The sequence below is a fragment of the Periophthalmus magnuspinnatus genome, chromosome 2 (assembly GCF_009829125.3).
Source record: "Periophthalmus magnuspinnatus isolate fPerMag1 chromosome 2, fPerMag1.2.pri, whole genome shotgun sequence".
Taxonomy (NCBI): domain Eukaryota; kingdom Metazoa; phylum Chordata; class Actinopteri; order Gobiiformes; family Gobiidae; genus Periophthalmus; species Periophthalmus magnuspinnatus.
Genome location: NC_047127.1, coordinates 10,554,263 through 10,578,221, shown reverse-complemented (window position 1 = coordinate 10,578,221; position 23,959 = coordinate 10,554,263). Strand labels below are relative to the sequence as shown.

Genomic DNA, 23,959 nt, shown 5'->3' with positions numbered 1-23,959 from the left:
AGGACAGAGGAGCATTTAAAGAAGAAGTTACAGGTCTGTGAGAGACAGAAATCTTACTTGTTTGTAGGTGACAAAATACTTAATTTACTAAGGAATTTACCAATTAATTCATTAAAAATCCTACAATGTGATTTCCTGGATTCTTTCCCCTCATTCTGTCTCTCGTAGTTGAAGTACCTATAATGAAAAGTGCAGGCCTCTCTCTTCTTTTTAAGTGGGAGAACTTGCACAATTGGTGGCTGATTAAATACTTTTTTTTTGCCTCACTGTAGATAATTGTAGAACCCCCCAGTGTGATGCCACTGTAACATTAAAAAGGTGCAGGTGTGATTATAAATGTTTATCACCACATTATTGAAAGGCAGAAGTGGTGCCAATGTGTCCAGTTTTGATTAACTTTATGCTGTGGTCTGTGACTCCAGAACTGTGTCTATTTGTGTGTTAGTTTCTCCCTCGTCAAAGCAAAACGACACTCATCTGTGGTAAAAACTCAAACCAGAAGCAGAGGAGGCTGACGTCCTTTGACCCTATTTCCTCTTCCTCCTCTGTGTGACTTTACTGTTTCTTTCTCACATATTCAGGCAAGTTCCTTCTTCTTTCTCAGAAACTTTAGCTCAACATCAACTTTGCAGAACAAAAATATTACTGCGATGAGAACTTTTACTACTAAGTTATTATACTTCTACAGCAAAAACTAAGTTACTACTACTACTACTACATACTATGGGAAATACATATAAATGAAACTGTTTGTGTTTATTAATTTGTATTGTACAGCACTTTGCACCAAACAGGTTCAAGTTGACCTTAAAATGTTAAAGTTCACTTCTACTGGGATACTGCTACTGCTATTACTTATCTATACTATTACAAGACTACTGCATTTACTGTTTTTACTAAGCTATTAATACTTCTAATATGTTACCACTACTGCTACTACTGAAACTGCTACTACTGCTTCTAGGTCTACTACTAGTACTAGGCTTCACCTACTATTACTTTTGTCCAAATGAGTCGTTTTAGATGTGCTGGGTCGGTTGTTTAGTTGCTGGTGTATTAGTTTTTCGTGTCTTGGTTGTTTGTTTATTTCTTGACGGTGGCGTAGAGCTGAGCAGGGTCCTCCACAGTGGTGTTCCTCACTGAGCTGTAGATCATTGCCTCCTCACTCGGTCTGACCTGAGCAGAGGGACAGGACAGTATCTTACATTGGTAAAGAACAAAACACATTCTATTTACTCATAAAAACACAAATGTTGAACCTGATCATATAAACTTGAACCTGCTGTATTACAACATAAATCTGCATATTCACAGTTGCAGCTTAAACTTCCCTCATCTGTATTAAAGACACTGTACCTGATTTTTACTGCCCTTAATGACCCTGCTATTGTTCTCATTGTTCTGGGTCTGAGGATGGAGTTATAGATGGGGAGAGATTATGTCTCAGGCCTCCATTCCTGTTTAAGGAAGGATTGTCTTTTCAACAAAAACAGCTTCTTTAACTCTTCTCTCAAACCATTTCTTTTCTCTGGCTCAGATCTGAACCTCACTATCTTCAAAGGAGTTGTTAGTGTCTTTTAGATGTAGATGTACAGCAGACTGGGGTCCAGAGCAGCTCTCACGCCGGTGTTGGTACATCCTCTTATGGAGTGTCTGTTTAGTTTGTCCAGTGTAACGCTCACTGCACTCTTCACTACACTGAATGGAGTAGATACATTATTTAGTTTAAGGCTCATGATTTGTCCTTTGGTGAACCAGTTTTTGTCTTGAAGTGTTTGAGGGTTTGAAAAGACAGGAATCTCATACTGTCTGAAAATTCTCTGAAGTTTTCCTTAAACAGGAATGGAGGCCTGAGACATAATCTCTTCCCCATCTACAACTCCATATTTGAACTTCGTCTTTTGCCATGGATCAGACCTGGACGACTTAGGGTTTACACAGACAACTAGCATTATAATGTCCACTAGGCAAGGCAAGGCAAGGCAAGTTTATTTGTATAGCACAATTCGTACACAAGGTAATTCAAAGTGCTTTACAGAATAAGAAATACATTAAAATCACACAAATCAAAACATAAATAATCACAAATAATCATCATAAAATTAACATTAAAAGAGAAGAGTGCAGAATAAAAATCTTTCAGTCATATGCACAGCTAAACAGAACAGTTTTGAGCCTGGATTTAAACATTGTCAAAGTAGAGGCCTGTCTCACATCTTCAGGAAGACTGTTCCAAGTTTTAGCTGCATAAAACTTAAACGCTGATTCCCCATGTTTAGTCCTGACACTGGGCACCAGCAGGAGGCCGGTCCTTGAGGTCCTCAAATTGCGAGATGGTTCATATGACACTAACATGTCGGAGATATACTTTGGACCTAGGCCATGGAGAGACTTATACACAAGCAGAGCTGCTTTAAAGTCTATTCTTTGAGCTACAGGAGCCAGTGCAGAGACCTGAGCACAGGACTTATGTGCTCATACTTCCTGGTTCTAGTCAGGACTCGAGCAGCAGCGTTCTGGATGTACTGCAGCTGTGTTAAGGCTCGTTTGGAGAGGCCAGTGAGCAGGCCATTACAGTAGTCTAACCTGCTGGAGACAAATGCATGGATAAGTCTCTCTAAGTCTGGCTTTGACAGTATACCTTTGATTTTTGCAATGTTTTTTAGGTGGTAAAAAGCTGCAGATGTTATTGATTTGATGTGGCTGTTAAAGTTCAAGTCTGAGTCCATTATTACCCCTAGATTTCTAGCCTGATTTGAAGGTTTTAGAGAGAGAGACTGGAGGTGACTGCTGACACTTTCTCTATGTTTCTGTGGGCCAAAGATGATGACTTCAGTCTTGACTGAGTTTAGCAGAAGAAAGTTGTTTTGCATCCACACACTGATCTGTTGGATGCAGTGGCAGAGTGAATCCACTGGTCCATATTCACCTGCTGCTAGTGAGACATAGATCTGAGTGTCATCTGCATAGTTGTGGTAAGACACATTATTGCTGCGTATTAACTGGCCTAACGGCAGCATGTAGAGATTGAACAGCAGGGGTCCCAGGATTGAACCCTGGGGCACCCCACAGGTCAGGGACATTTTATCTGATATACATTTTCCAATTTCAACAAAGTACTCCCTGTTTTCTAAATAGGACTTGAACCAGTTTAGTGCTGTACCAGAGATGCCCACCCAGTCCCCTAGTCTCTGTAAGAGGATCCCATGATCCACAGTGCTACCTGGATATTGGACAATAAAATGCTTTCTAATTAGATTCAAACAATACACAGAGGTCATTTTGATCTCAAGAGCTGTTTTTACAATCTCTGTCCTGGGACAAGTGGACTACTGTTCTCAGCACAACCTGTGAGACTGGGGCCTTGCTCAACGGCACCTCAGCAGTAACTGTGTGGTTCACAGACCAAGACCTGGCCCACTGAGTTAGTTGAGTTATTGGTTCATTTACAGAGTGTGTGTCACTTCAACAACCCAAACATGCACAATAATCCTACAGCTAGGTACTCCTGAGCTGGTGGTCCTATGGTACTCCCAGAGAACAAGTTTGGTCTGTTTAAATACAGTTAGTCAAGTTACCATAGTTACCATACTAGTCTGTCAGATCATGATCACACGTCCTCCACCACATCCTCTTTACACCCAGAGAAACATATGTCCTGCTTTAAACCCTCTTTGTCCTGGGGTGGCCTGGATTTAGTCCTGGCACCACTAGTCTAGTCCTGGTTTAGTCCTGGTTTAGTCCTGGTTTAGTCCTGGTTTAGTCCTGGTTTAGTCCAGGTTTAGTCCTGGTTTAGTCCTGGTTTAGTCCTGGTCTTGTCCTGGTCCAGTTCTTACCTCATTTCTCTGGTTGTTCCTCTTGTAGCTGACGGTGGCGTAGGACACTCCCTCTTCAGGTTCAACCTTTGAAGAAAACATTCAAATGTATCTGCTCTGTGATTGTTCTGCTCGTCCACTTAACCTCACAGCAGAGACTCTCAAGATGGATTCTCGTGAGTTTATAAACTCACAAATATCGAGAGAATCCATCTTGGTGTGGAAGGTTAAATATTGACCCACTAGTTGTGAACCATGCAGTTCACCTGCATTAGATATTTATCTTATATTTTCAGTTAAGTTTTTTATCTACCACAGTCTGTAACAATGTCCTCCCCCGAGTCATGACATTTATGAAGTGTCTTGCCCAATAATACAACAACGGAAGACACTGACCAGAGCAGAGCCAACAACTTCCTGTTTTTTTCTGTTATCTCACATTTGTGTAAGCCCCGCCCACTATAGCATACTTGTCTATCTGTTCAATCCGATCATTGGGCTGTACAAAAATGATTGATCTGTAGCACATTTATGATTATAAAATAAAATGTTAAACTCACAGGGGGGTCGTTTCCGGTGTCCGCAGACTTCACTGTAAACAAACACATATGTAGTTCATAAATAAGATAAGAAAGTATTTAATTGTCCCACAAGAAAAGTACAGTGTTGCAACCATAGACTGTATATAGAAGTGGACTGAGGGAGTGTGGGGTCCATAGTGTTTGGCTCCAGCCAAAAGAAGATCATTGAGGTGAACAGTTATAGCGACTAATCTGCAACAAGGGACCATATTTAGCTGGTCCTTGTTTTATCTTGTTTTTACTTTAGTGGCAGATCCTCCACCAGGAAGGGTGGAGGTTTAACAAACAGTCCAACCTCTGTCCTCAGTCCTCTGTTCTGTGACACATAAATACAGTATTTTGTCGTTTCACCTCTGAGTCTCCTCCATGTGACCAGAACCACCACAGTGAGAAGTACTGCAGCTACAACCACCACCACAGCCCACAGCCAACCTGCACACACAAGTTTAACACAGACACAGTAAATAAATACAAGAATAAAAGTACTGAACTTATGCACAAACACAAGTTTAACACAGTTCACACACATTTACCTCTACACAATCACAAGTAATAGTACTGTACTTAAATTAAATTAACTTTTTGGAGCTTTCTACTCAGGGAAACACAGCCCAGACTCTGACACACTGATACCTCACTGTCTCTTCTGTCCACTACTCTACTTTTACAAACTTCACTTTGAATACAGCACTTAGACAGAGAGATCAGGGGCTCGAATCACATTTCCACATCTACAGTGTGTTTTATTGGTTGGTAACATCATTATTTGTCATAGTCATAGTTATAATGCAAGGTTTTATGAATAGACTTTTTGGATCTTTCTACCATGTTATAACGTTGTTCCTTCATCAGAAACATGCCCCTAAAATGCCCCCTCTTTAAAGAGCATGTACCTGTTTTTGTTTTCATGTATTTAAGCAAAATCTGTCTTTCCTCAGTTCACATACATTGTATAACCAGCTCTTGAGGTAAAAATAAGACAGCTGTGTTCTGTCTGCATCTAATTATAAAGTGTTTTATTGTCTGATAATAAGCAAGTGCACTGTTAACGTGCTAGTTGTTTTTAGCTTTATTATCATGGAATGTTAGCTCCATCTGAGAGAAAAGCTCAAACGCAAACATTTCCTTCTGCACATTTTTCTCAAACAGAATAACCTGTATTCCTTATATTGCTCAAATCGGCTCAAGTACGTCTGTCTGCGTCGCCATGTTTGTTTTGGTTTGTTCAGGTGCTTCACCTTTGGCTCCGCCCAAACCACAAAGCTGCTCTGTGATTGGACAGATCAAACACAGACGTGGAGCAGCACAAGATGGATTCTTGTGTAATTCAACAAGTTTATTAACCAAAACATGTTCAGTGTAGGACACTTAACCCACACTCTGTCCTGTGTCCAGTGTAGGACACTTAACCCACACTCTGTCCTGTGTCCAGTGTAGGACACTTAACCCACACTCTGTCCTGTGTCCAGTGTAGGACACTTAACCCACACTCTGTCCTGTGTCAGGTCAGACGTAGTGTTTCCTTTACCTCCATATGTGCTCTTGTTCTGTGGAGAGGCTGTAGTTTGAGCTTCCTCTGAAATGAGAAGAGATGGAGGGTTAGTCCTTATCAGACGCCTCTATTCTTCCCAATACACAAAGTCAGACACACAGCTCTGTGATGTTACACTGACCCTGATTTCTTAGACTTACACAAACTTTAGTCTGTTGGTTTATAAAACAAATGACATTTACTGTGTAAGAAAAACTACAGGTTTAGTTCTCTGTAGACCTGCTTCAGTCTGTGGTGATGGTTTTGGTGCATGGTTTTCACTGGAGTCTTTTTTTCCTTTAATTGTTAGGGCTGTTGTAGTTGTTGTTGCTTTTGTTGTTGTTGTCGTTGTTGTTGTTGTTGTTGTTGTTCTTGTTGGAGTCTCCCCTGAAATGAATAAAACATGTTAAAGAGTTCATGTTTATATCACCATCTTCTCCTCACATTGTTAATAACAGTATAGTTGAGGTTTCACTCAAGGACGGATGGAAAAACAATCCCAGAAAAACAGTTTTAAGCCTTGGACAGTTTAGCCAAATATCTGGTTTTGTAAATGAACTCTTATTTTAGTGTCCTGGTTATTACTGTTCAAATGTTTGTAAAACCTAGTAGTACTTAAGCCGCCGCACACGACAGGATCATCTGCTCCATTTAGGCCCTGATTTGCTTCTCTGACTTTGTTTCTCCGATTTCTTAAACTGGGACAAATCAGTGGTTTTGTATAAATCTGCTGGGACATGGGACACAGGGCTCAAAACTGGGACTGTCCCGGGTAAATAGGGACGTCTGGTCGGTCTATCATAACCACAAAACATCACCTCCACTGCACCAGACAATAAAACAGAGCGTCAGGGGCAGACGGAGTGATGGACACAGAGGCTCAAGATACAAACTCAGGAAATGGTGGAAATAATTTAAAGACGACTTCATTACTCAGCTCTTGTAAATCTCTGCAAATAATGACCCCAGTCCACAAAACAGCACTATGAATCCAGTTAGAAGTGTTTAAATGTGAAAAGTGAGAGTAGATCCTCACGTGTGTTTACATCCACACAGGAGGATCAGGGTGAAGCTGCTGCAGATTAGTGACACTGACTCTACTTCCTGTAGTTTATCACCAGCCTCTGTGCATTAAAAACATTTATCTGAACTATCGCACCACATTTCACAAATAATGACACAGTTCTGACTTGAATCTAAAGTAGAAGTGCAAAGCTCTGACCTTCTGAACACTTTAGTATCTCAGAGTGAATCTCACATGATTCTCCTCTGTGGTCTGTGCTTTTTGGCACACGTTTATAAATAGTTTAAGACTGAAAAATCCTGTTGTCTGTGGTGGATTTCAGTTTTAATAAATTGATATTTTTCCCAAACTGACTCCTCCTCCTGGTCTCACCTGGTTTGTTGGATCTGAGAGAGAAGATCTTCTTGTTCACTCCATGAGACACTTCACATTTGAACAGATCCACGTCTTTGTAATAGATATATGATTTTGGAACTGTGACAGTGGTGGCATCTCGAAGGTCTCTTGTGGTTAATGTTAGATTATTGACGTCTTGGCCATTGAGCAGCCATTTTGTTTTGACATCAGAGAAAAAGGAGGACACATTACATCTTAACTGAACGTTCTCCTTATTGTTCTTTTTAGTCACTGTGAAAAACAAGACACTTGTGTCAATCTGTGTTACTGTGGCAGAGTGGTTCTCCTGTCTCCTCCTCTCAGTCAGGAGGTTGTGGGTTAGACTCCTGATCTAATAACAAAATACTCACCTGAGACCACAGACAGATACACAAGAGGATCAGAGGACAGGAGACGATGTGGTTGCACAGATGTATCGTATTGTTGACAGTAGAATCTTCCAGCATCCTGAGACTGGAGATTTTGAATCTCCAGGCCACAGTTTTCAGTCACTCTGAGTCGATTTGACATCTCTGTGACCTCAGAGTTGACCTCTCCAAGTCTAATAAGTTCTGTAGTTGATTTTGTTTTTTTAGCTGAGTTGAAAATCCATGTGGTTCCACTACAGTTGATTTGTCTCTCTCTTACATTGTTACAGGACAAAGTGATTTTTCCTCCCTCTTTCACAAACTCATGTGGAGCTGAGACTGATTCTGTGGAAGAGAAATCATAAAGGAAAAAAGACAATGGTTATGTTACAGGGATTGAACCAGCAACCTTCAGCAAGAGAAGAATATTCCAGAAATTCAACTGTTCAAGAGGGAGCAGTTGGTAGAGACAGTTGCTGGTTCAATTCCCTCTAGTGACATTGCATACTGCTGCTTTTATGTCCTTGGGCAAAACACATGAGCCATGTTACTGCTGGTAGATCAAGAGCAGGTATAGACTGAATGTTCTCTGCAGTGTTATTTCTTAGTCCGTTAGCTTTAGTCTCTGTTGTTAAATCACACACATCTCGTATCTATAAGTTGTGAAATGTGTTTATAAACTCAGCAATGAATAATTATGATGCTCTGAAAACATCAGGTCAGTGAGGAAGAACTTTGGGCCACTGCAAAACATTTAGATGAACTAGTTGTTTTTCAGATTTTTCCTAACCCTAACCCTTTTTAATGAGTTTAATATTTTTTAAAGATATTTCTGATCTAAAAGTTTCATTTAACAGCAGAGTCTTGGTGTGAAATGGGGAGAGAGAGGGTGGAGACATTCAGCAAACACATGTCCAACACTTAAACCACTGCACCACCAGAGAACACAAGATCCATCAGTTTAATGGCAACTAATATTACTTCATATTAATTCTGTGGAACATTCCAGACTAAACAATAACATATAGAGTTTGATAATGTTCATGTGAGCTGCTTTTAAACGTGTCACTGAAGAAGTGTCACTCTTTACCGTGAAGAGAACTGTGACACTTTACTGCAGAGTTTGGGCTTCAAATGTGCTCACTTCAAGGTTAAAAGTCGTGTCTTTAGTGTTGTGTTCAGTCTAGATTAGTTTTGTTATGAAAATGCATCATTTTTAGACTTGTTTTCAGCATTTCTGCCGTCAAATCGTCTTCATTACTGCTGCATATTTACATTCACATGTTCCTCTTTATGAAGTTTTAGCCCCAATTTACACCAAAGCAGAAACAGAGTAAGTGCATCAGACACAGAGAAACTGGAACAGGAGCTCGGACAATGTCATGATGGACTATGGATGGTTTGTAGCTGTGGGGGATAAAAATAATATAACACTTTACCACGTCAGACAGCAACTTTACAAGGACAAGTTATGAAGGAAAAGACACTGTAAGTCGACTAATTAATGCAAACACCACAGCCACGGCTCATTATTGCTGCAAACCATCGTCCCTCTGGTCAATTTGTGTGTAGTTTTAAGACGTAATTCATCTGATCAACAATGAAACAATATAAAACAGTTTGGTGTTTAAACGTGAGAATATACAGAGGCTCGTGTTGCAGGAGCAACTCTGATGCCTCTGGTGTCTGGTGTTTTTTAAAAGTCTCAACACAGATACAAATGAAAAGTTCAAAATGAAAGTCACATCATTAAATTTGGAAATGACTTTTTTCTAATGATGTTCAGATGTGGAGCTTGATAGTTCCTCTTTTGTATCATGAATGAAATAAATGCATGAACAAAATGCATAAGACAGAAAGTTAACAAGAGTTCACATTCAGATGAAACAAAAACTATGTTATACAAACTGAGAAACACTTTTGTGGTTTGACATTTTAAACCTTCAGATGAATAATAAAACATTTCGACAATAAGTGTAGCTCCATTTAAACAGGTTATTGTCTCTTACCTGTGCAGTGCAGAAGACTCAGAAAGACAAGCACAGGTCTGAACACAGCCATGGCCATCATGTCTATGAGTCCTGTTCTCTCACACTCTTCCTCTCTTTAAAACTTCCTCTTCACACATCAGACGTCACTACATCTGTGGTACTAATGATACGAAACTCAGACTCATGTGTTTTAATGTTTTTATCATTTGAAACTTTTTTCATTTTAATCAAATGAGTTTTTTATGTTATTTTACAGGACAGACTTTTATATTCACTGCTTGTTCATGAGAGTTTTTGTCTCTAAAACTCCTTGAATTCGATCCATCACTTTTCCTCCTCTTATCCGGCTCCTCCGGTGGGACCCCAAGGCGTTCCCAAGCTGGCCGAGAGACATAGTCCCTCCAGTGTGTCCTGGATCTTCCCCGGGGCCTCCTCCAAGAGACTTCAGCTGCTCCTCACATTTTGAAGTTCAAGTATTTCGGGGTCTCCTTGATTTGTCTTGATTTTTCGGCTAGAAATGTATAAGAGCTTTGCTTCTGGTAATACATTATACAAGAACATGAAACAAGGACTCAAAGTGAGTTTCCTCCGCAGGGTGGATGGGTACTCCCTTAAAGATGGGATTGAAGTACCTCAGTCACACTGTAGTTGCTTGGAGTAGAGCCGATGCTCCTCCAAGTGAAGAGGAGACATCTGAGGTGGCTCAGGCATCCTCCTGGACTCCTCCCTGGGGAGGTGTTCTGGGGATGTTCCACCAGGAGGAGGCTCAGACCCAGGACACACTGGAGTCTCTCAGCTGGTCTGGGAACAGCTCAGGATCCCCCCAGAGGAGCTGGAGGAGGTGTGTGTGGAAAGAGAAGTGTGGGGGTCCCAGATAAAGAGGAAGAAAATGGAGGATAGTTGAAAAAACATTTAAAATATTTTAAACAATTTTTTTCACCATGATGAGTTTATAAGCATTTTTCACAACTTTCACAGACCAGAGTGAAGTTTTACCATCACTATAAAGTTAACAATGACTAGTGTGCTAACAGTGCACTTCCTGATCCTAGTATAGTAATAACTAGATGCAGACAGTACACAGTGGTCTTATTTTGACCTCAAGAGCTGCTTGTACAAAATATCTGCACTGGACAAGACACACTGAGCTCAAATACATGGAGTAAAAACAGAGACATGCTCTTTAAAAGTATCTAAGTGCATTAAAAACAAGACAAGTCAAAGTGTCACACTGAAGCCAGCAGAGGGCGCACTGAGGGAAGGAGCTGCTAACACTGAAGTTGATTCTCTGTGTAGCAGAGGAGGAGTCTTCTAGACTGACACCATCATGAAACAAAACACACAACTCTTTGACAGAGGTGGGACAGTAGAAACAACTGTACTGTAAGTAAAAGTACCATTACTTCAACATGATATTATACAAGTACAAGTACAAAGTAGTGGTCCAAGAATTTAGGCTACTAACTGGAGTGTCTGAGATGGGTTACATATTTAAAAAATCTATATTATATTATTTTTTTCTGTATAAAATCTCACTTTGGACGTTTTGAATATTATAAATACAGATATTTTAATTTTGGTCCACAGTCTGGTGGTTCAATTAACCTGAGACCTGCCTCAATTTAGCTCACATCTGTTGTAAGTTGAGCCAAAATACTTTAAGAGGATTAATCACTGGTTTAAAGTCCCCCTCAGCTTTGTCTCACACACAGTAGACTATACCCTAATTCTGGTCTGGTCACATCTGTTTATGGAACATTCAAACTCAAAGTGCTGTGACCTGTTCTCCACAGCCCATAGAAAACACTGCAGTCTGATCATATCATTATAATTGTAAATATACTGCAGAGGAGTTGATCCAAATAAAACAAGATAAAACTAGTCAGAACCTCAACTGTGTGTGCATCATGTGTCCAGGAGAGGGCGACACAGGCTGAGACTGTAGTTGTCATTATGTGAGGTGTGTGTGTCTGGGTGGAGAAACAAAAACAGCACTTAGGTTAAAGCAGACAGGCCTCTACTATCAAAAGTCTTACAGAAATCCAAAAATAATATAAAACCATCATCTTCAATTTGTCATGATAATCTAATAAATGAAGTACAAGTCTGATGTTTTTATGGACTGACCGACCTCTGAGAAAACCAGACTGAGATTCTCTGATCATTTGTGACACACCCTCTTTAAGCCTCTTTGCAATAACATGAGCTAACAATTTATATCAGCCTCAAGTCGTCCAAATATTTCTTGTCTTTGCCTCTTTTAGGGATTGTTACGTCCCTAGGCCTTAAGTTCTTTCATTTATTAGTATCTGATATGTTTTGTGGCCAGTATGCCATTTTTTCTCTGTCTCTTTTAGTTGTTAGTCCCTCATTTGTCCCTGTGTCAAACTTTGTCTGTGTTGGAGACACTAGTTTATTTCTGTTTTGTGTCACTTGTTTTTTGTCATTTGATTCTGTTTGTAGATTTAGTTGATTCATGTTTATTTTGGGACACTCATGGTTTGGTTATGTGCTCCTTATTTATTTTGAAAGCTCCTCTGGTTCTCCTTGTGCTTAATTTGTCCAGTTTAGATTCGAGATTGAGAAAAGCAGCTTTATCCGAATCCAACATGGGGCTTCTCTTACAATAGTCATCCACACCTTGAATTCATTTTAGTTCCTGTTCTCTCAAGTATCTGCACCTCTCTTTACCAAAGTGTACTGAAATCTGCCTGACCTTAAACTTAAAAAATCCCACCTGTTTCAATAGTTACTAAAAGATACGGACCAATTCTAGACGTAGTACTTCCATTGGGTTTAATCCAAGAATACTGTCTATCAAGATTCATCAGGTGCTGGATTAAAATCTCCTCCAGTTAAGGTCAAATCTGTAAGGTATGTTCTTTTATACTGGGAAAACACATGAGTCATTTCCTGTAATAGAGCTTTATTTTGAGTGTTATTACTGTACCCACAGATATTTGATAAGATTATGGAAACATTGTCTGTATTAATAACATCTGTCCACCAGTATCCATCGTCATCAGCTTTAAATGAAACGTGTTAAAGCAGATGGCAACTCCAGCAGATCTGTTGTCTCCCAAATTGCATCGTCCAGTAGGTGGCGACAAAGGCTTGAAGGACACAATGGCATTTAAACCCTTTACGGTACAAAAATAGATCGTCTTTTTCGACCCCTTCTGTTCAATGAAATAAGATTCAGCTTGGATTTCAGAACATAACCTCACAGCAACGAAAAGTATAAAATACACAGATGTTTTAAGTAGTGAAAAGTGACTTGGAGTTACTGAAATACAGAAATAAAGTGATATATTCCTTCCTGAGAACATGTTTTGTGGAGATGAAGGATGCAAGTTTTTCAGTGAAATAAAAACAACTACAATGAAAAAAAGTCTTTCTTCCAGTTTACTTTTTGAAATACTGTACATACATACTTTTTCATGATCGCTCTGTCAGTTGATACTTTGCAGCTGAGGTCATCATCATTACCTGGAGGAGTGATGCTAACTGTAGGCACTGCTCTGTCTGAAACTGTTCATCAAGTTAGAGTTTAGTCTGAGCTTTGTTTTAACACAATCTGAACATAAAAAAACTGACTTAGCTGGAACTACAACAGGAGAGTTGAGTTAAACTTAAATAATTACATTACTCACATTAGCAGTTTTTCAGTTAGTCACTCTCACCATTTTGTTGAAAATCAAACTTGTATTGATCACAGGCTCCTGAAAATGTTAATGTGGCATTGTGTAACCATGGTAACTGATGAACATTTCAACATACAGATAAATGTAGAACCCCCCCCAGAGTCATGTCACTGTAAAGTATCAGTACAAACAAAAGAAACAAATACAAAATACTGACAATACAAATAAAAAGATGCATAGGCTCATTTAAAACATTAAAAAGCTGCAGGTGTGATTATAAATGTTATATATAATTATAAAAAAAACAAAAACAACAAAACCAACAGGAAGCAGAGGAGGCTGACGTCCTTTGCCCCTCTTTCCTTTTCCTCCTCTATGTGACTTTCAGTTCTTACTACTACAGCTACAACTTTGCTCCTACTACTACAGGCTATGGGAAATACATATAAATGCGTCTAAATAAATATATCTGTTTGTATTTCTTGATTTGTATTGTAGCACTTTGCACTATATAGGTTCAAATTGACTTAAAATGAAAAAAAATAAAAATAAAAAAATCACTGCTACAAGGTACTTACTTACTATTCTAAGACAACTACAATCACGATTACTAGGCAATTTATACTCCGAATATGCTATTACTACTATTGCTACTCAAGCTGCTAGTACTGCTTCTAGGTCTACTACTAGTACTAGGCTTCAGCTACTATTACTTTTGTGACTTTATAGCACAGGTTAAACAGGCTACATCACATACAGGACAAGATGGAAGATACAACCAGTCAAAATGAGTTGTTTTGTGTGTGCTGGGCTGGTTGTGTGGTTGTTGGTTCATTTGTAGACAGTAGATGGGCTGATTGTGTATTTGTTGATGGTCGGTGAGTTTTGGGCGGGTTGGTTGTTGTTGGTTGTCGGTTCATTCATTGACATAGATCTGATCAGGATCCTCCACAGTGGTGTATTTCACTGAGCTGTAGGTCACTGCCTCCTCACTCGGTCTGACCTGAGCAGAGGGACAGGACAATATCTTACATTAATAAAGAACATATTTGTTTGCATGAGATTATTAGAAAAACACAAATGTTGAACCTGATCATATAAACTTGAACCTGCTGTATTACAACATAAATCTGCATATTCTCAGTTGCAGTTTAAGCCTCCCTCATCTGTATTAAAGACACTCTACCTGATTTTTACTGTTTTAAAAGCATCAAAAACAGAACAAAACAGAATTAGTTATTCCTCATTTACCTTATGCAATATGAGCATCCTAATTATTCACAGTGATGAGCTAAGCACTTTTCTCAACTCTCAGAGACCAGAGTGTTTTACTGTGACGGCAACGCTATGAAAAACTAGCATTGGATTCAGACATTACACAGTGGACATATTTTGACCTGAAGAGCTGTTTTTACAATCTCTGTCCTGGGACAAGTGGACTACTGTTCTCAGCACAACCTGTGAGACTGGGGCCTTGCTCAACGGCACCTCAGCAGTAACTGTGTGGTTCACAGACCAAGACCTGGCCCACTGAGTTAGTTGAGTTATTGGTTCATTTACAGAGTGTGTGTCACTTCAACAACCCAAACATGCACAATAATCCTACAGCTAGGTACTCCTGAGCTGGTGGTCCTATGGTACTCCCAGAGAACAGGTTTGGTCTGTTTAAATACAGTTAGTCAAGTTACCATAGTTACCATACTAGTCTGTTAGATCATGATCACACGTCCTCCACCACATCCTCTTTACACCCAGAGAAACATATGTCCTGCTTTAAACCCTCTTTGTCCTGGGGTGGCCTGGATTTAGTCCTGGCACCACTAGTCTAGTCCTGGTTTAGTCCTGATCTTGAAATACTACGGATGGATACTAAGATGGATTCTCGTGAGTTTATAAACTCACAAATATCGAGAGAATCCATCTTGGTGTGGAAGGTTAAATATCGACCCACTAGTTGTGAACCATGCAGTTCACCTGCATTAGATATTTATCTTATATTTTCAGTTAAGTTTTTTATCTACCACAGTCTGTAACAATGTCCTCCCCCGAGTCATGACATTTATGAAGTGTCTTGCCCAATAACACAACCACAGAAGACACTGACCAAAGCAGAGTTGACAAATTCCTGTTTTTTTTTCTGTTATCTCACATTTGTGTAAGCCCCGCCCACTATAGCATACTTGTCTATCTGTTCAATCCGATCATTGGGCTGTACAAAAATGATTGATCTGTAGCACATTTATGATTATAAAATAAAATGTTAAACTCACAGGGGGGTCGTTTCCGGTGTCCTCAGACTTCACTGTAAACAAACACATATGTAGTTCATAAATAAGATAAGAAAATATTTAATTGTCCCACAAGAAAAGTACAGTGTTGCAACCATAGACTGTATATAGAAGTGGACTGAGGGAGTGTGGGGTCCATAGTGTTTGGCTCCAGCCAAAAGAAGATCATTGAGGTGAGGAGTTACAGCGACTAAAAAAGGACCATATATTGCTGTCTCCTGCTTTGCAGAGAGGTTTGGCAGGCAACAGATGCCTAGCAACGAGGCTGTCAATCAAACCTGTTACTAATACTAGCGGGAGTGACCTTGAAGAATAAAGGCACCAGACTGGTTCGTTATTAATGTTCATCATGATTTACAAAATAAAAACACCAGGATCATTTAGAGCGGGTTTAAACAAACATTTTCAGGTCAGGATGACAGTTACAGAAACAGGGGTAACGGCTTTTCAATGGAAAGTAAACTGCAGCCAGACCTCGAAGGAACCACTTCAAGACCATTCTCACTTCCAGTTTTGAGTGTGGCAGCTGCACGTTTGCCATGTCCATTATATACAGTCTATGATTGAAACGTACAATGAGAGCAGCAGTAAAATAACATTGTCAAATCTGAATCAAAAATATGGTTTGACATTTTAAATGAAAAGGAAAATATTACTGACTATACCATGCAGTGCGGTGGTGCTGGTGGAGGTGCCACCACACTCCGCAAATCTCCATGGATACAAGCCGGTGACAGACAGAGGTGGGTAGTACTCAGTTACATTTACTTGTAGCAGCATACTTTTACTCCTACTTGAGTAATATTTCTTGAAGTAACAGTACACTTCCTTTAGCAAAAGTAGTGTTTACTCTTCACACAGTGAGTAAGGTTGTTTTCACACGTTAGTGGCTCTGTGGATTGACCCCAGTGTGCACTAGATTACATCCTTTACTTTAGGGTCGGCCTTGTTCACATATGTCACACATCATGTGTCCCAAACACGCACCATGAGCCTCATGAGAGTCCATCCGCTCATCGCAGAACTTATTTCCATGGCGACAGGCTTCAAGCTGACAGAGCCCTGTGAATACGTGCTCATAGATTGTGGTCTTTTCTTTCACCTGCACTTGCCCTGCTCCAGAGCACGAGTGGAGCTGCTCCGAGACCACCTGTTTCAAGCTCAGAGCAGGATTTTAATGTGGTCCAAAATGCGACTGTCAGGTTCACAATGGCCCAAGTGCACCGGTCTCAGAGCATTGACCTAACATGAGGTAGTGTGAAAACGACTTAAGTCTACAAGTGACAAAAGGTTTATGTCGACAATATGAAATGATTTGAACTTCTGTGTTTCTGCGTGTCTGGTTTTGTGCATTATTTAGGTTCTTCCAGTTATATTAACATCAAATATAAATCAGATATTGCGTTCTGACAATTACTCTTTAAGTTACTCTTACTTTCCTGAAAACCATTTTACTTCTACTTGAGTAATGTTATTTTAAAGTAACGTCAGTCTTACTTGAGTACATTTTTGGCTACTCTATCTACTCTGGTGGGAGACAAACAGGCTCCTCCTCTGACCTCAGTCCTGTGTTCTGTGACACATAAATACAGTATTTAGTTGTTTTACCTCTGACTCTCCACCGTGTGACCAGGGCCACCACAGTGAGAAGTACTGCAGCTACAGCCGCCCTCACTGCCCACAGCCAACCTGCACACACAAGTTTAACACAGTTCACACACGTTTACCTCTACACAATCACAAGTAATAGTACTTAAATTAAATGAACTTTTTGGAGCTTTCTACTCAGGGAAACACAGCCCAGATTCTGCTGACACACTGATGTCTCTTCTGTCCACTACTCTACTTTTACAAACTTCTCCACTTGGAATACAGCACTAAGGGAGACAGATCAGACACATCTACACTGTAAAACCAGGGACCACAAATAAACATGTTTTATTGGTAACATGTTTATTTGTCAAAGCCTTTTAAAACAACAGCAGTCTAAGCAGGGACTCCCAGACTTCCTTCACCCCAGACACGTCCTCTAGCTCCTCCAGTGAGACTCCAAGGCGTTCCCAGGCCAGCCGAGAGACATAGTCCCTCCAGCGTGTACTGGGTCTTCCTCGGAGCCCCCTCCCGGTGGGACATGTCTACCTAGGGAGGCCTCCAGAAGGCATCCTGAGCAGATGCCTGAGCCATCTCAGCCGACTCCTTTCGATGTGTAGGAGTAGCGGCTCTACTCTGAGCTCCTCCCGTATGACTGAGCTCTTAACCCTATCTCTAAGGAAGCGCCCAGCCACCCTGCGGAGGAAACCTATTTTGGCCACTTGTATCCGCGATCTCATCCTTTCGGTCATTACCCAGAGCTCATGACCATAGGTGAGGGTAGGAAAGTAGATTGACCGGTAAAACGAGAGCTTTGCCTTTTGACTCAGCTCCTTCTTTACCACAACAGACCGATACAGCGACCGCATCACTGCAGACGCTGCACCGATCCGCCTGTCAATTTCACGCTCCATCCTTCCCTCACTCGTGAACAAGACCCCGAGATACTTGAACTCCTCCACTCGAGGCAGAGACTCTCCACCCACCCGGAGAGAGCAAACCACCTTTTTCCGGTCGAGAACCATGGCCTCGGATTTGGAGGTGCTGATTCTCATCCCAGCCGCTTCACACTCGGCTGCAAACCGCCCCAGTGCCTGCTGCAGGTCCTGGCTCGAAGAAGCCATCAGGACAACATCATCTGCAAACAGCAGAGATGAAATCCTGTGGTTCCCAAACCAGACCCCCTCTCGCCCCTGGCTGCGCCTAGAAATTCTGTCCATAAATATAATGAACAGTCCAACATGCACTGGGAACAGGTCTGACTTATTGCCGGCAATGCAAACACAGCTCCTGCTCCGGTCATACAGGGACCAGACAGCCCTTAGCAAAGGGCCCCGGACCCCATACTCCCGGAGCACCCCCCAAAGGACACCACAAGGGACACAGTTAAATGCCATCTCCAGATCCACAAAACACATGTGGACTGGTTGGGCAAACTCCCATGAACCCTCAAGGACCTGATGGAGAATATAGAGCTGGTCCAGTGTTCCACGACTGGGACGAAAACCACCCTGCAATCCTCTCCAGTACCCTGGAATAGACCTTACCAGGAAGGCTGAGGAGTGTGATTCCCCTATAAATGGAACACACCCTCTGGGTCCCCTTCTTATAGAGAGGGACCACCACCCCAATCTGCCAGTCCAGCGGTACTGTCCCTGACTGCCACGCAGTGTTGTAGAGACGTGTCACCTAAGACATCCCCACAACATCCAGAGACTTGTGGCTGAGTGGCAACACTCATGCCTCACAGCAAGAGGGTTTGGTTCGATCCCCGGGTCGCCAGGCCTTTCTGTGTGGAGTTTTTCATGTTTCTCCCCGTGCCTGGATGGGTTTCCTCCGGGTACTCCGGTTTCCCCCATCAACCAAAACATGAATGCCCTTCGAGACAACTGTTGTTGTGATTTTGGGCGTTACAAAAATAAATGAATTGAATTGAATTGAGGTACTCAGGACGGATCTCATCCACCCTTGGAGCCTGCCAACCACCTCAGTGACTTCAGCCAGGGTGATGGACAAGTTTGACCCCTATGTCCCCAGTCTCTGCTTCCTCCTTGGAAGATGTGACAGTGGGATTGAGGAGATCCTCAAAGTATTCCTTCCACCACCTGACAACATCCTCAGTCGAGGTCAGCAGCTCTCCGCCCGCACTGTAAACAGTGTTGGTGAAGCACTGCTTCCCCCTTCTGAGGTGTTGGACGGTTTCTTTGAAGCTGTCCGATAGTTCTCCTCCATGACCTCTCCGAACTCCTCCCAATCCCAAGTTTTTGTCTCTGTGACAGCACAAGATGCAGCATGCTTGGCCCGCCGGTATTCGTCATTTGCCTCATGAGTCCAATGAGCCAACAAGGCTCGATAGGACTCCTTCTTCAGCCTGACAGCATCCCTCACTTCCAATGTCCACCAGCGGGTTCGGGGGTTGCCGCCACGACAAGGACCGCAGACCTTCAAGCACCACAGACCTTACGCCCACAGCTACGAGCAGCTGCATTGACAATAGAGGAAGAGAACATGGCTCAGTCAGAGTCCATATCGCCAGCCTCCTCCGGGATCAGGGAGAAGCATTCCCGGAGGCATGAGTCGAAGGCTCCACCAGATGTTCCCAGCAGACCCTCACAATACGATTGACAGGTCTATCTGGCTTCCTCCTCCGCCAGCAGATCCAACTCACCACCAGGTGGTGACAGCTCTGCCCCTCTCTGATGAGTGAAACAACAATAGACTGTCACCTGGAATGGCATCACCGGGGCCCCACTCTGGAGCCAGTGGTGGGTGCTCGAGAGTGAGTTCCTTGTGGCCGGGCATTTCCCCACACCCCTCCAGGTGTAGCGACAGTATCACCTGGAGGGGCGTAATTGGGAAGAACATTATCATGCAAGGTTTTATGAATAGATTTTTTGGAGCTTTCTGCCATGTTATAACATTTTTCCCTCATCAGAAACATGTCTGAAGTGGTTGTATTTCTTAGTCTGTATTTCTTCTCAAATCGGCTCAAGTACGTCTGTCTGCGTCGCCATGTTTGTTTTGGTTTGTTCAGGTGCTTCACCTTTGGCTCCACCCAAACCAAACGCTGATCTGTGATTGGACAGATCAAACACAGACGTGGAGCAGGAAGCAATTTATTAACCAAAATATATTTCAACGTTGGACACTTAACCCACACTCTGTCCTGTGTCCAGTGTGGGACACTTAACCCACACTCTGTCCTGTGTCCAGTGTAGGACACTTAACCCACACTCTGTCCTGTGTCCAGTGTAGGACACTTAACCCACACTCTGTCCTGTGTCCAGTGTAGGACACTTAACCCACACTCTGTCCTGTGTCCAGTGTAGGACACTTAACCCACACTCTGTCCTGTGTCCAGTGTAGGACACTTAACCCACACTCTGTCCTGTGTCCAGTGTAGGACACTTAACCCACACTCTGTCCTGTGTCAGGTCAGACGTAGTGTTTCCTTTACCTCCATATGTGCTCTTGTTCTGTGGAGAGGCTGTAGTTTGAGCTTCCTCTGAAATGAGAAGAGATGGAGGGTTAGTCCTTATCAGACGCCTCTATTCTTCCCAATACACAAAGTCAGACACACAGCTCTGTGATGTTACACTGACCCTGATTTCTTAGACTTACACAAACTTTAGTCTGTTGGTTTATAAAACAAATGACATTTACTGTGTAAGAAAAACTACAGGTTTAGTTCTCTGTAGACCTGCTTCAGTCTGTGGTGATGGATTTGGTGCATGGTTTTCACTGGAGTCTTTTTCTCCTTTATTTGTCAGGGCTGTTGTAGTTGTAGTAGTAGTAGTAGTAGTAGTAGTAGTAGTAGTTGTTGTTGGAGTCTCTCCTGAAATGAATAAAACATGTTAAAGAGTTCATGTTTATATCACCATCTTCTCCTCACATTGTTAATAACAGTATAGTTGAGGTTTCACTCAAGGACGGATGGAAAAACAATCTCAGAAAAACAGTTTTAAGCCTTGGACAGTTTAGTCAAATATCTGGTTTTGTAAATGAACTCTTATTTTAGTGTCCTGGTTATTACTGTTCAAATGTTTGTAAAACCTAGTAGTACTTAAGCCGCCGCACACGACAGGATCATCTGCTCCATTTAGGCCCTGATTTGCTTCTCTGACTTTGTTTCTCCAATTTCTTAAACTGGGTCAAATCAGTGGTTTTGTATAAATCTGCTGGGACATGGGACACAGGGCTCAAAACTGGGACTGTCCCGGGTAAATAGGGACGTCTGGTCGGTCTATCATAACCACAAAACATCACCTCCACTGCACCAGACAATAAAACAGAGCGTCAGGGGCAGACGGAGTGATGGACACAGAGGCTCAAGATACAAACTCAGGAAATGGTGGAAATAATTTAAAGATGACTTCATTACTCAGCTCTTGTAAATCTCTGCAAATAATGACCCCAGTCCACAAAACAGCACTATGAATCCAGTTTGAAGTGTTTAAATGTGAAAAGTGAGAGTAGATCCTCACGTGTGTTTACATCCACACAGGAGGATCAGGGTGAAGCTGCTGCAGATTAGTGACACTGACTCTACTTCCTGTAGTTTATCACCAGCCTCTGTGCATTAAAAACATTTATCTGAACTATCACACCACATTTCACAAATAATGACACAGTTCTGACTTGAATCTAAAGTAGAAGTGCAAAGCTCTGACCTTCTGAACACTTTAGTATCTCAGAGTGAATCTCACATGATTCTCCTCTGTGGTCTGTGCTTTTTGACACACGTTTATAAATAGTTTAAGACTGAAAAATCCTGTCGTCTGTGGTGGATTTCAGTTTTAATAAATTTGTATTTTTCCCAAACTGACTCCTCCTCCTGGTCTCACCTGGTTTGTTGGATCTGAGAGAGAAGATCTTCTTGTTCACTCCATGAGACACTTCACATTTGAACAGATCCACGTCTTTGTAATAGAAATGTGATTTTGGAACTGTGACACTGGTGGCATCTCGACGGTCTGTTGTGATTAATGTTAGATTATTGACATCTCGGCCGTTGAACTGCCATTTTGTTTTGACATCAGAGAAAAAGGAGGACACATTACATCTTAACTGAACGTTCTCCTTATTGTTCTTTTTAGTCACTGTGAAAAACAAGACACTTGTGTCAATCTGTGTTACTGTGGCAGAGTGGTTCTCCTGTCTCCTCCTCTCAGTCAGGAGGTTGTGGGTTAGACTCCTGATCTAATAACAAAATACTCACCTGAGACCACAGACAGATACACAGGAGCATCAGGCACTAGGCGTCCTGATTGTACAGATGTATCGTATTGTTGACAGTAGAACTGTCCAGCATCCTGAGACTGGACATTTTGAATCTCCAGACCACAGTTTTCATTCACTCTGAGTCGATTTGACATCTCTGTGACCCCAGAGTTGACCTCTCCAAGTGTAATAAGTTCTTGAGTTGATTCTGTTTTTTTGGCTGAGTTGAAAATCCATACGGTTCCACTACATTTCCTTTGTCTCTCTCTTACATTGTTACAGGACAAAGTGATTTTTCCTCCCTCTTCCACAAACTCATGTGGAGCTGAGACTGATTCTGTGGAAGAGAAATCATAAAGGAAAAAAATAAGAAAATATTGGTTATATTACAGGGATTGAACCAGCAACCTTCAGCAAGAGAAGAATATTCCAGAAATTAAACTGTTCAAGAGGGAGCAGTTGGTAGAGACAGTTGCTGGTTCAATTCCCTCTAGTGACATTGCATACTGCTGCTTTTATGTCCTTGGGCAAAACACATGAGCCATGTTACTGCTGGTAGATCAAGAGCAGGTATAGACTGAATGTTCTCTGCAGTGTTATTTCTTAGTCCGTTAGCTTTAGTCTCTGTTGTTAAATCACACACATCTCGTATCTATAAGTTGTGAAACGTGTTTATAAACTCAGCAATGAATAATTATGATGCTCTGAAAACATCAGGTCAGTGAGGAAGAACTTTGGGCCACTGCAAAACATTTAGATGAACTAGTTCTGTTTTTCAGATAAAAAAATAAATAAAATGAGTGTAATTTTTTTTTATCTAAAAGTTTCATTTAACAGCAGAGTCTTGGTGTGAAATGGGGAGAGAGAGGGTGGAGACATTCAGCAAACACATGTCCAACACTTAAACCACTGCACCACCAGAGAACACAAGATCCATCAGTTTAATGGCAACTAATATTACTTCATATTAATTCTGTGGAACATTCCAGACTAAACAATAACATATAGAGTTTGATAATGTTCATGTGAGCTGTTTTTAAACGTGTTACTGAAGAAGTGTCACTCTTTACCGAGATGAGAACTGTGACACTTTACTGCAGAGTTTGGGCTTCAAATGTGCTCACTTCAAGGTTAAAAGTCGTGTCTTTAGTGTTGTGTTCAGTCTAGATTAGTTTTGTGTTCATGATTAATTTTCTTAGTTTTGCTAAGAAAATAAATCTATTTTGTAAAGACCCATAGGATGAAAAAATGTGACAATGGGACAATGTCATGATGGACTATGGATGGTTTGTAGCTGTGGGGGATAAAAATAATATAACACTTTACCACGTCAGACAGCAACTTTACAAGGACAAGTTATGAAGGAAAAGACACTGTAAGTCGACTAATTAATGCAAACACCACAGCCACGGCTCATTATTGCTGCAAACCATCGTCCCTCTGGTCAATTTGTGTGTAGTTTTAAGACGTAATTCATCTGATCAACAATGAAACAATATAAAACAGTTTGGTGTTTAAACGTGAGAATATAC

At 41.4% G+C, this 23,959-nt stretch overlaps 1 protein-coding gene and 1 long non-coding RNA gene across 2 annotated transcripts; both read right to left on the bottom strand.

The window, feature by feature from the left end:
- Window positions 1-1,038: 1,038 nt before the first annotated feature.
- LOC117382810 (uncharacterized) lies at window positions 1,039-22,582 on the bottom strand. Its single transcript, XM_055228665.1, has 7 exons — window positions 22,426-22,582; window positions 22,052-22,306; window positions 20,665-20,712; window positions 17,226-17,306; window positions 4,376-4,407; window positions 3,837-3,902; window positions 1,039-1,176 (listed from the first exon to the last, which is right to left on the bottom strand). The coding sequence occupies exons 1-7, from the start codon at window positions 22,580-22,582 to the stop codon at window positions 1,084-1,086; spliced, it is 732 nt and encodes a 243-aa protein (XP_055084640.1). The 3' UTR covers window positions 1,039-1,083.
- On the bottom strand, window positions 4,768-7,404 carry LOC129456763 (uncharacterized). The gene is made up of 3 exons (XR_008648923.1): window positions 7,324-7,404; window positions 5,881-5,972; window positions 4,768-4,828 (listed from the first exon to the last, which is right to left on the bottom strand). It is a non-coding gene; the product is annotated as an uncharacterized LOC129456763 (long non-coding RNA).
- Window positions 22,583-23,959: the final 1,377 nt, after the last annotated feature.

Coding starts and splice junctions, on each gene's coding strand:
- LOC117382810 (XM_055228665.1), bottom strand. CDS start 22,582: ATGTCAAATCGACTCAGAGTGAATGAAAACTGTGGTCTGGAGATTCAA. Junction 17,307..20,664: donor GAACAAGAGCACATATGGAG/GTAAAGGAAACA, acceptor TTGTGTGTGCAG/GTTGGCTGTGGGCAGTGAGG. Junction 4,408..17,225: donor CACACGGTGGAGAGTCAGAG/GTAAAACAACTA, acceptor GTTTGTTTACAG/TGAAGTCTGCGGACACCGGA.